Source organism: Pimephales promelas, chromosome 8 (genome assembly GCF_988280905.1).
Source record: "Pimephales promelas chromosome 8, fPimPro1.hap1.1, whole genome shotgun sequence".
Taxonomy (NCBI): domain Eukaryota; kingdom Metazoa; phylum Chordata; class Actinopteri; order Cypriniformes; family Leuciscidae; genus Pimephales; species Pimephales promelas.
In genome coordinates, this window is record NC_142776.1 from 11,614,439 (window position 1) to 11,627,425 (window position 12,987).

General features: G+C 44.1%; 1 protein-coding gene across 2 annotated transcripts in view; it reads right to left on the reverse strand.

Annotated features, from left to right (window-relative positions):
• The window catches only part of tns1a (tensin 1a), a 138,701-nt gene extending 130,566 nt beyond the window's left edge, over window positions 1–8,135 (reverse strand). For both annotated transcript variants that reach the window (XM_089133941.1, XM_089133938.1), the window contains exons 1-2: window positions 8,069–8,135; window positions 7,016–7,127 (exon numbers count right to left, since the gene is read on the reverse strand). In XM_089133941.1, the coding sequence (XP_088990067.1) occupies window positions 7,016–7,021 (6 nt within the window). In that variant the 5' untranslated portion in view covers window positions 7,022–7,127; window positions 8,069–8,135. The remainder of the gene's footprint in view (window positions 1–7,015; window positions 7,128–8,068) is intronic.
• Between the last annotated feature and the right edge of the window lie 4,852 nt (window positions 8,136–12,987).

Consider the following 12,987-nt stretch of genomic DNA (forward strand, 5'->3'; position numbering starts at 1 on the left):
ATGCAGTTGAAGACGTTCAAACTCTCTGCAAAGCTTTTTCGACTCTGGTGGCATACTCTGCCGTCCTGCCCCACTTGGTTTTCTGGCTTTGGACACGGCATTGTATATGGGTCCCATCAAGGCATCACTTCTTTGCAGCTCCCTTATTTCATCCCAGCTGTAACCATTCAGCACTTTCCTGATGGACGCTTGTACAGTTACTCGAACGTCAGTCTCGCCCTGCTTGGACTCTTGTGCAGGCCACATGCATGCACGCACTTCTTCAGAGTTCAACTTGATGAAATCCTTCTCCGTGTCCTCTTGTTCAGGAACTTCACTGGAGGGAATCCTTGATAAAACATCAGCGTTGGTGTTCAGTCGTCCTGGCTTATACATGACCTCGAAATTAAGCTCTGCTAACTGGGCCACCCAGCGTTGTTCAACTGCACCGAGATTTGCGGTCTCCAGATAACGCAGTGGATTATGGTCAGTGATCACAGTGAAGCAGGAGAACATCAGATACTCTTTAAATTTTTCCGTTGCAGCCCACTTAAGGGCCAACAGCTCCAGTTTAAACGCACTGTAGTACTTGTCGTTTTTCTCTGACCCTCTCAAGCCTCTGCTAGCAAATGCAATGACACGCTCTGCTCCCCCTTGCTTTTGGCTCAATACAGCTCCGAGGCCCTGTTGACTTCCATCGGTAGTGAGGATAAATGGAAGGCCAAAGTCGGGGTAAGCAAGGACCGGTGGTGACATCAAGCATTGTCTCAATTTGTCAAATGCAGTCTGGCATTCACTACTCCACGTGAACAGTTCGGAGGCTCTCCTTTTGTCTTTGCTGCCCATTAATGCATGCAACGGTTTTGCTATTTGAGCAAACTGTGGTACGAACCGCCGGTAATAACTCATGAATCCAATCAATTGTCTCACTTCCTTCACACTCTTAGGCACAGGCCAAGCATCCAAGGCACTAACCTTTTCACTGTCAACTTTGATTCCTTCGGAGGAGATCACATGGCCCAAGAATTTTACCTCAGATCTGAAGAGGAAACATTTGCTTGGCTTCAACTTTAGGCCATGACGCTTCAGTCGATCAAAGACCAGCTCTAGTCTCTCACAGTGACCCTGGAAGTCCTTGGAAAAAACGATTATATCATCAAGATATATCAAGAGTACATCAAAAGACAAGTCCCCGAGCACTACTCCCATAAGGCGCTGGAAGGTGGCCGGTGCGTTGCACAGCCCGAATGGCATCCGCGTCCACTCGAACAGTCCAAACGGGGTAGTGACTGCTGTCTTTTCACGATCACGCTCATTTACAGCTACCTGGAAATAGCCGGCTGTAAGATCTAAAGTGGAGAACAGCTGAGCATTCCCCAGTGCGTCCAGAGATTCTTCCACTCTGGGAAGTGGATATGCGTCTTTGCATGTGACTTGATTAAGCCTTCTATAATCACAACAGAAGCGCACACTGCCGTCTTTCTTCACAACTATCACTGCTGGGGATGCCCAGGGACTCGCACTCTCCTTAAGGATGCCTTGTGACACTAGATCCTGCACGTGTTTCTTGAATTCTTGAAAGACATGTGGCGGTACTCTACGGTGTCGCTGTTTCACTGGCAGAGCAGCACCAGTGTGAATGTCATGCGTTACGGACTGTGTGTAACCATAGTCACTGTCATTTTTGGAGAATATGTCTCTGTACTTTGCCAACAACTGGTTAAGTTCCTCTCTTTGTGCAGGGGTGAGCTTTTCATAATTCACCTGAACTGGTACTGGAGGGATGTCAGAGATTTCAACTGCTTGAACATGCGTCACTCGTTTAACATGAAGTGTCCCTTCCTCCTCCTCAAACTCCAGCGTATTCTCAGTTAACACCTCCTGTGGTTTAGACACTACTGCCACTCTGCATCTTGGGTTAAGTCTGATTGTCCGCTCGCTTGAATTCATCACACGTACAGAAACTTTACCACCCTCAGTTTTTGTTAGCACATTGGCCACTAGGAGCCCCTTGGGTAGACTCACACTAGTGGTGGGCTCAATTAATACTTGGCACTTCACTTTAGGTGGCACTCTGCAACGACCTTCGAACACCTTTTCACTCAGAGGAGGGATGGTGATAGCCTGTTTTCCACCAACTTTGACGAACCCAATCTTGCCATCAGGACCCAGGGTTTCAGTTTTCTCGACACTGGCTAACACCCTTCGTATCTTTGCTTCTGCGGGTTGTCCATATTTATTGGCTGACTTCACCTTCTCTCCTGTGACGAACACTGACTTGAACTCCCTGATTATGTTCATTCCAATGATTCCTGAGAGCCCCTTTATCTCCTCTGCTTGTGGGCTCGTGTCTGTCAGCACAAAGATACACTTCCCAGGGAGAACCTTCCCCATGCACTCCACATCAGCTTGCAAACATCCTAGCACAGGTATGTCGAGTCCATTCGCTGCGGTGAGTCTAACCCAGTGAGCAGATGTCAACCTCAGCTCTTGTTCTCCGAAGTGTTTCCTAAAGTGTGACTCTGTAATAGTGGACACTTCTGAGCCTGTATCCAGTAAGCAGCTTGTCTTGACACCAGCTATTCTAACTTCAACAGTCAGGCAATCTCCAAATGCGCCACTTTTCAACGTCTCCGTCACTTCGTCAGTCCATTCAGCTGTATGACTTCTTATCATTGATGGGCCAGGGCTGGTTTGTGCTGTACTTGTTGGAATGTTTCCAGTGTTAGTTCCAGGCACCCCCGTAGAATGTCGGGCCCGATCAGTCACTGTAGCTGCATCAGTACCTTGTGGACATCGCCTGCTAGTGTGCCCCGGTTCACCACATGAATAACAGATGTATCTGCCATCACTGTCCTTCAGGGGTTGTCTTTTTGGACGGCTCTGTTGAAATTGTAGCCTGCTATTACCATGCACTGCTTGGTAAAGTTCATCTTGACGGGCGGCGATCTTTTGTATAGCTTCATGCAGTTTCTCCAGTGTTAACGTAGAGGAAGCTTGTTCTGCATCAGCACTTACTGCTCTGACACGGGGGCTGGGTTTAGGAATGTCCGGTGTTTGAGTCTCTTCTTCTTCAGCCCAAGTGATTGCGGCTTGCATCACCTGAACAAAAGTCAACCTTTCATCCTCCTTAACTCGCCTTTTCATTTCACGCCTCAGAAAATCATCTCGAAGGCCCAGGACAAGTTGTTCCTTTAACACACTTTCGGCCTCTGGAACTCTGTTTGGCTCTCTGCGCTGAACTCGGCTGAGTCTCTCTTGTAGGTCGTATGCGTATGAGCGTATCGTCTCACCTGGCATTTGCTTTCGTTCGTAAAAATCTTTCAGTCTGGTCCCAATTGGCACTTTGTCTCCATAGGTGTCTAGCAGTACTTTAAAGATATCGTCAGTAGATTTTTCACCATCACCCAACATGAACCTCACAGTCGCTTTGGCTTCATCTTTGAGATGCTGTTTCGCCAACTCTACACGATCTTCTGCGGGTACTCTCATCACTTGGAAGGCAGATTTCATTGATGCAACCCATTCCTCCACACTTAATTCCCCGGTTTTGGTCGAACGGCCACTGAACTCGGGAAGTTTCCGGTCCCTGGGAATATAAATGGCAGCTGGGGGTGCTTGAGCGGTGGCTTGATGCTCGATGACAGCTCTCGCTAGTGACAGGGCCTCTCTTTGTTCAGTTCTGGCTTGGTCGAGCGCTCCCGCCTGCTCGGCAAACCGCCTCTGCATCTCCGCCATCTCCTTTTTCAGTTCCTCAAACTCTGCCATTCTTCAGCTTGTAGGCCTGGGACTAGTGACACACACAAAAAAAGGTAAATACAGTCTAATTCTATCCTGTTCGTGACGCCAAATGTAACGGGACTTTAAGTCTCGCCTAGTAGGGGAATATTTAAATAGTTACCCTGGGAGATTTAGAAGCGAAAGGAACTTAGTCCCCGCTCCAGTTCTTTTAAGTCTCAGTATGCACTAAAGTGTATGTTTTATCTTACACTACTACAAAATGCAACAGGAATACGTGGTGTAGGCTTCAGGTCAGTATGTCAGAGCGGTGGCTTCCTGAAGTGCACGAAGTGAAATGGAAGTAAATTGAATTCACGTCCCCACCCACCTAATCCTAATAGTGTAAGCGAGACGCCCCTACCCCAAGATAAGTTCAGAAATAACTGTCAAATATTTTAGTTTGAACAACTAATAATTTATTTTCCTTCCCTCAATAGGTTACGTATTTGCTGAAAGAGACAGCTCAAACAAATAAAATGACAATCAAAATAAAATAAATAAAATAACAGTTCTAGTGTTCTTGTTTTCTTGAATGATCTTCAACTGACTAATATATTCAGAACAACACCTTTAAACACCTTCAAAGTGTTTACCCAACCTTATTATCTGGATAAGGATATTCTCATTAAACACAGAAAAACTTATTCACAACCCTGAGTACGAATAACTTTTGTGATTCAATTCAAATAACTCATTCAATCAAATGATTCACTTCAAATGACCCATTTCACATGCATAGTTAACCTTGAAATCACTAAACGACTCTTTTGAATCAATCTTATGATTCAGCTTTCAATCAACTCAGCAATCACAGTTCAAACTTACAATCGAAACAATCAGTTTGTTCAAACATTCAGTTCAGTCCATTCTGATTCAGTAAAATGTTCATATGTTCATGTGTACGTGTGTGTACTGAAATGTTGTACCAGTCTGTGGCAACGACGGCTTCGAAGCAATGACTTTGAAGACTTTTAGGAGATTCGTGAAGGCTTGTGATGATGACCTGTGATGATTCAATGAACAGTTGAGACAGAACAGCGAGATGTCGTCAGGATGGCAGGGTAATGAGCAAAAAAAATAAAAATCACAAGAAAAGTTTCAGTGTGGGCCCCAAAAAATCTTCCTAAGACAAAATGACTCAGTTCAGCTCTCACACGGCTCGCGTACACGGAATGATCTGGATCACAAAAAAATGTCTCTCAAAAATACACACTGTTCTGGAACGATTTTCAGCCCCTTTATAGACAAAACTAAAACGATTCACTCCAAAAACTACTCTTGCAGTCTGCACACGCGATCTTGTTCACTAACGAGTGCACTTAAACGGATTGCAGGCAGAAAACTCTCGCTCCGCACGGTTCACGTCACTTCAGAAAAAAAACTAAAAAAACAGTAGGCTCTTGAAAATATGTTCGGTTAAAGCAACGACGACACCCGGCAGTGTTATGAATGAACTCACGACTCCAGGCAGCAATCTTCCTCGTGCACTCAGCCAAGCTTCCAACACTGTTCTCCGTCCGAAGATATAACCGACCGAACTTCAGCTCTAACTGCGGTTCTCGTGTCACACGACGATATAGGTATACTCTAAACTCATAAAACTCAATCTGACAGTTTTACTTCTCGTTTTCAGCGAAACTCTCGAATTCTCCTGCTCACCCTTCTCCTTCCCAGACGTCTCTGCATCTCGCGCGAGCACACCGGAAAAAGGAAAAACCCCGTCAAAATAAAAGTCCCGTTAGAAAAGTACCTCCGTTACATATATATATTAAGCAGGACAGATCACTGCTCCCCCGAGTAGGGTGGAAGTGAAGTGATGGCCCTTGCATCAATCTGTATTCGAGTGAAACAGTGGATGAGAACTCGCCTGTAGATCTATACAGATTGGGTAAAAATAAGCTTGCAAGATAGTGGGTTGGGTTCATTTATTTTTTGACAATAAAATAAATGTGTGTTTAACATACAAAGCCTCATATGTTTGCTTGTCAAAGCAATAATAATGCATTGGAATCGCTAACCTCGTAGTCTGGCCATGTGCCGACACAGAAGGGGAATGTAGTTGTAACTGTGAGACAGGGTTGTGCAGCACCACTGCTCTGAATGTACCGGCCGAGGCGTAAAAAAAAATGAGATGACGTGCTGATGAAGTCAAAAGTACAGTGTTTATACCAAAAAAAGTGAAAAACAAAGATATTCCAAAAGAGTGCATCTGATATTTACAGTGAAAATCCAAAAAGTTCATATTTACAGTGAAAATCCAGATCCAACTCCTCCCACTTTATATTATTCGCCCCCATGCCCGACCACAACCAGATGAACCAGCATTTTGAGGAAGATAGTGGTCCATTGTTTGCTCTCATCAGTGTAAGTCTACATTTTGATTAACTTACTAATATAGTCGAGATAGATTAATAATTTAGTGTGTGTATTTAAGTAAATTTTTGATAGTGTCCATACTTTTTGATAACGCCAAGACATGTTTAACTAGTCCGCCAAACTGCCATCCATTAATATCAAGTTTAGGTCGTTTTTAGCGTTAACGTTAACATTAGCACACACGTGTAGATGTGGCCTACCTATCTATTTAGTTAAAGTAATTAGCTTGGGATAATACTGCTGGTACTACTGATAGATATAATGTTTATAGCTAGGGTAAGCTAATATGTGTTGTCAGTCACGCTAACGTTACTCACTAGCCAGGATATGCATCGCTAACTTGGCAAGAAATAACCTTTGAAATGTAATTAACGTTCTTCATAGATGCACAGAACAGTGTTGCAACATGGGAAGGTTGTCATTCAGAGATGCCAGAGCTGTTGTTGTAATTATCATTGCCCGTTCTGCATCTTCAAACCCACCACGGAACTTCACGTGGTTAAGAATCATGTCTCCAACCACTTATCGTTGGCAGTACAGCATCAAGGCAAGTTGGCATTGATTTTATTTTTATTCGAAAAAAATTTTAACGTGTCATTATTATACATGTTCCTAATGTTGATATTACTTTACTGACGTTATCGTTTGCTTATTAGCCTAATTTGCTTTATTTAACTAAATAACATATTGTTGACCTTTTTTAGCATGCTTCTTACATCAGTCTATTTCATAAGTAAAATAATCATAATCCAAATAATAGATAAATTGTTTATTTAATCAGTTATATCATAACCGCATCACCACGACTTATGCCATCATGACTCACAACATTAAAGGGTTAGTTCACCCAAAAATGAAAATTCTGTCAGTATTTACTCACCCTCATGTTGTTCCAACCCCGTAAGACCTTCGTTCATCTTCGGAACACAAATTAAAATATTTAAGATCGCTCCTGCATACAGTCCATAGGCTTCTTGAGAGACTGGCTCTTGCTGTCCTCGAAAAGTCATTAAAGACATCGTTAAAATAGTCCAAGTGACTACAGGGGCTCAATCTTAAGTTTATCAAACGACGAGAACACTTTTGTGCGCAAAAAAACAACAAAAATAATGACTTTATTTCAACTATTCGTTTATTTCTCCCTCTGCGCGAGTCAGGTTACTAGTTTAATAGCGTAAGTGTAACGGGTACCGTGGCGACGGCACCCGTGAGGGACAGATTATACTCCTGTAACACAGGAGAGAAACGAGGAGACAGTCGTGTCAGTTCAAGCTCTCTGGAGTAATTTATTCACAATATGCATTAACAAATATCTGTTTCTCAGAGTCACATTTTTAAATGTATTCTTAACATTATAATGACTTTTAGTGTTCATGTCAATTCACAATCTGCAATGAAATAAACTTCTCAATTTCACATTCATGTTCACTGACTCTGTATTTCTATGTTTCACACTATTCATCAAAAAAGAAATACAAAAACCATAGAGATATGCATCAATTACTTCTCTTAAATGATTATCATTTCTATTCACAGTATTTCACCAGTATTACATTGCTGCAAATCACTCTCAGAATTATTAATAGACTCCAACCAACTTTAAACCTTGTTTAACACATTAACAATGATCAATCGATCTTTAAACCACATATATAGTACATTAAACAATACCTATTAAACTTTAAAGCTTGTAAAATACCTTCATGTACATTTTGTACAATGGAAAGTATATATTTTTAACTGACACGCTCACTACGTTACATGTGCGTTCTCAGTATAGGCCGCTAATCGTTCGAGCTTTTCTCTCTCGTATAAATCAAACTCAAAACCAACCCCTGATGAACATCACTTCTCTAACATAATTCACTTATATTCTCAACACATTTCAGCATGGTTAAATTCAACTTTAAAGTGTTTTTATACGTAAACCCACCTGTAACACAGGAGAGAAACGAGGAGACAGTCGTGTCAGTTCAAGCTCTCTGGAGTAATGAGAAACTCACGACTCGCACAAGCTTAACACCCATCACTCGACTCTGCCCCTAACGGTCAGGAGTAGCATTGCACACTTTTCACTTTTTTTCTTTTAAAAGGAATCAAATTTAGAATAAAACCCTTCTGAATGTTTTTTTTTCAAAATAACACAATAACATCAAAATGAAACAAATAATTTTGAATATATTTAACATACAATTTCAACATTTTTGTGATTGTCACACACTTCCCAGCAAAAAGAAATGGGTCCCACCATTTTCTTCTCTAACTCAAAGTCTCCTTTAACAAGCAACCGGAACTGGCAATATATATGGTGTTGCTGATACCGTATAAGGCATGTATGTAAATAAGGGGTAAGGAGTAGAATAAGGGTTAAGTGGGCATGTTGGGGTCAAATAAGGCATAAATGGGTGCAAAGGTTGAGTGGTCTGAGGTACAGGGTAAACGGGTGATTGTAGGCGTGTGTTTGTTACATTAACTGTAGCCTGTGTTGTCTGTGAAGGCTGACCAAAGCTCTCATATGTGAAAATCTGTTTAGGTCGTCGCTCCCGACTTGACCTTCTGACCTGGGTCTGATTATCTGGCACTGCACTGACTGGAAACTGTTCATTTTGACTGAACTCTGGATCCTCATCATATCCATCTTCTTCCTCAGGTCCCGCAACAACAGACTGATCTTCCTCTTCTCCGGGTTCCTCTATCTCTACGTTTCCCTCAGGTAACAAATCCGTTTCAGGTAAGTGGTGCATCCTATATTCCTCCTCTTCTTCAGCAGGCATTGAAGTTGGCTGGCTCAGAGAGGTTACTGGTCGTTGTGGTGGGACTACCACGGGTATCTCCTTTATCTTTTCTCCTGGTACCCTCAACCAATAACGAGGACCATCTGAGTCATCTCCAGAATCTGAGTCTGAACCTGATGCTTTCTGTAGACTTGCACGTTCTGACACATTGGTGCGTCGAGTCTGGTGTTTCCTTTCCAGTGTTCTCTTTTCAGGAGCATCTTGGCATGGAAGAGTTTCCACCGGAAGGTCATTTGCTAGTAACAACAAATTACGGTGTAATGTCCTTGTCTTTCTCTTGTCTCCAAACTCAGGGTAGACTACGTATACTGGGTTATCCGCAAACTGTTCTTTCACAACGTAGATCGATTTCTCCCAATATGACCGTAGTTTTCCTGGTCCACCACGCTCACCAAGGTTCCTGACCAAGACTCTATCGCCAGGCTGTAGTACCACTCCCCTCGCTTTCTTATCGTAAAGCACTTTGCCTTTGGCACTGGCCTGTTTACTACTCTCGTTAGCAATTCGATAAGCCTCCGACATCTGCTTTGCCCACTTCTTCGCATATCCCTTTGGTGAGTCAGGCTCTGTTTCTTCAACCAACCCAAACAGTAAGTCAACTGGAAGGCGAGGATGACGACCATAGAGGAGGAAGAAAGGTGAGTAGCCTGTCGACTCGTGCCGAGTACAATTGTACGCATGAATGACTTGTGGGATTTGATCTTTCCATCGTTCCTTTTCTTTCTCTGTCAACGTTCTTAGCATCTGGAGTATTGTCCGATTAAACCGTTCCGCCGGGTTCCCCTGGGGATGGTATGGTGATGTTCTCGAATGACGAATGCCTGACAACTGTTGCAACGTGCGAAAGAGCTCGTTCTCAAATTCGCGGCCTTGGTCGTGGTGTAACTTTGATGGATACCCGAAGCGGAGGACGAAATCATTAAAGATGCGCTCAGCTGCCGTTTTCCCACTCTTGTTCTTTGTTGGATAAGCTTGGGCGAATCTCGTAAAGTGATCGACAACCACAAGGATATATTCGTAACCCCCACGACTGGTCTCTAGGTGTAGATAGTCGATACACACCAACTCCAGTGGCGAACTTGATGTGATACTACCCATTGGCGCGCGAACATGAGTAACTGGCTTCTTCGATTTTATGCATGGACATTTCCTCGTGATATGTTCTTCGATCTCTCTAGCCATGAAGGGCCAATAAAATCTCTCTCTGGCAAGATTGAGGACTCTTTCCGTACCGACATGGGCCATTTCATTATGGAGTTTCTTCAAGACAATGCCTTTGTACTTAGCAGGGAGCACCAACTGCCTTCTTTCATTAGCACGCCTGTACAAGAGACCATTCTCCAAAACTAACTTTCCCCATTCATGAAAGAGTCTCCTAGTGGCTCCACTAGCCGCTTTCCGTATCTCGTCAGTTAAAGGTGTACCCGCCTCTTTTAACTTGATCATTTCACCGATGGCTTCATCTGCATGTTGTGCCTCCACAAGCTCATCGTGACTGATTGCGGTCAAGTGATCAAATGAGGGGGATGAGTTGGCTTGAGAAGAGATGTTGAGAGCCGCCACCCACGGTACATCTTTCAGTTTGGCTACTTTACTTCCATCCCATATCGCACGAACCACGTCTTCGGTACACTCTTTGGTACAAGACTCAGCATAGGCCTCAATGTTTAAAGGTAGACGCGACAGCGTATCGGCATCGATGTTAGCCTTTCCTGGTCTGTACTTTATGTCAAATCTGAAATCGGAGAGTTCTCCTACCCATCGATGGCCTACTGCATTTAGCTTGGCTGTAGTCATGACGTAGGTCAGGGGATTGTTGTCGGTGAATATTGTGAAGTGGGGTGCGTAGAATAAGTAATCCCTAAACTTTTCACACACGGCCCACTTCAAGGCGAGGAACTCTAGCTTTCCACTATGCAAGTGGTAGTTTCGCTCAGCCGCAGTCAAAGTCCTAGATCCGTACCCAATGACTCTTAACTTGCCGTTCTGATGTTGATAAAGAATCGCGCCGAGCCCCTGGTCTGAAGCATCGGTATGTAATACAAAGGGTAAGTCGAAGTTGGGGTATGCTAGCACGGGGGGGCTAACAAGGAGAGATACAAGTCGATCGAGGGCTTCCTGGTGCTCGATGGCCCACTCCACAGGGGTTCTGGATGGTAGTTGAGGACCTTTAACTTTCCCACGTGCTACAGCAGCTTGTCCTGGCTTGACTTGTAGCAGCTCATAGATGGGCTTTGCTATCCTTGAGAAGTCCTGAATGTAGGAACGGTAATAGCCCAGGAACCCAGTGAGCTTTCTTACATCTCCCACTGTCTGTGGTGTCCTGCTGACTAACGACCGCACTGCATCCAGGTCTTTGGGATCAATTCTCACTCCCTGAGCTGACACAAGACGACCCACATATCTAACTTCTCGTCGGAATAATTCACATTTTTCAGGTCTCAACTTCACTCCATGTCGCTGAAGAGCTTGGAGTACTTTACGGACCCCTTCCACATGCTCGTCAAAGGTTTTTGCGTAGCAGAGCACGTCGTCAAGGTACGGAAGACAGCAATCATCTCTCAAGGAACTCAACATCTCCTCCATACTCCTCTGGAAAGCTGCTGGGGCGTTAGAGAGACCAAAAGGGATACGCAACCATTCATATAGCCCCCAGGGGGTAATGAAAGCAGTGAGGTGCTGGGAGTCCTTGGCGATAAAGCCCTGATGATAAGCCTTTCCTTGGTCAAGGATACTGAACCAGGAATAACCACCGAGGGTGTCAGTCAGGTCTTGTATCCTAGGTAGGGGATGTCGATCAGGAATGGTCTTCTGATTCAAGAGACGATAATCGATACAGAGGCGGAGTGTACCGTCTTTCTTTCGGACGCAGACCACTGGAGCAGCATAAGAGGACTTTGACTTCACAATCCAACCTCTCATGAGCAGATCTTGTACATACTCCTTCACCTCTTTGAACAGTGGTTTGGGCACCGAAGAGTAAGCTCTCTGCACTGGAATCTCGTCTTTGAGTGAAATAGACATCTGTAAACTAGGAATACATCCAATATCATGACTGTCTTGTGCAAAAGCAGCCGATTCTTCCCACAGCATTTTCTTGACTTTCTCTTGTTCCTCATCACTAAGGTGGCTGAGGTCCACACAAGGCTGCCATAACGCTGGAACACTCTGTTTACCTGGGGCTGTTGTTGTTTTAACGACTGCTACTCTGGGTCTGGGGTTCTCTAATGGATTGTTCTCTATCACTCTGGCCACCGTCTGGACGCTACCAAGGGCTGTCTTCCTTGGTATTGTAACAGGATGCTTTGTGTTATTTCTTACTGGTATTATGACATAAGGTCTCTTTGCGGTATGTAGTTCTAGTAAGCCCTCCTCAATCTCAACCTCTGTGAGATGGCCACTGTTCTCGTTAGGTTCAAACAAGAGAAGGGGGTCTGACTGGTCTACAGCGGGTGGAACCTGACACTTCACACAGGCTACTTGTCCGGCTGGGACTGTAGTCTCATAATTACCAGTTCTTATTAATCTCTGATACATGGAGGGTTTGTCAGTCTGAATGAAGTTCATCAGCAGCTCAACTTTCTCAGCAGGAACCGATATTGCGTCAGATAGAAGCGTGGTAAGTGCTGGAACAAGTTCTTTTGTTCGATTCTGAATCACTTCCTCTAGGACATTAAATCCAAGTAGTGGCTGTGCAAGCGGAATGCTACAGATGAGAAAAGGCACCATGATCGATTGGCTAAGCGCACCATCTCCCCTGAAACTGACTGCAATAAGGACCCAGCCATCAAAAGGGAGGATTTCTCCATTCACCGCGTGCACTTCCAGCTCTTCTCTCTCATCAAAGATTTCACTAAGCGGCCTAATGGGTGTGTTTGGTAGATACCTCTCTTTCCAGCTTTTATCTATCATGCTCACCTGAGCTCCAGTGTCCAGTAAGGCATTGAATGTCATCCCATTGAGGTCACATCGTGCAAGGGCTTTGGCTCCTATGAACTTGGCCAGACGTCTACTGGTTTGAGTGGGTAAAGAGAGAGAAAGTTGGTTATTGACTTGT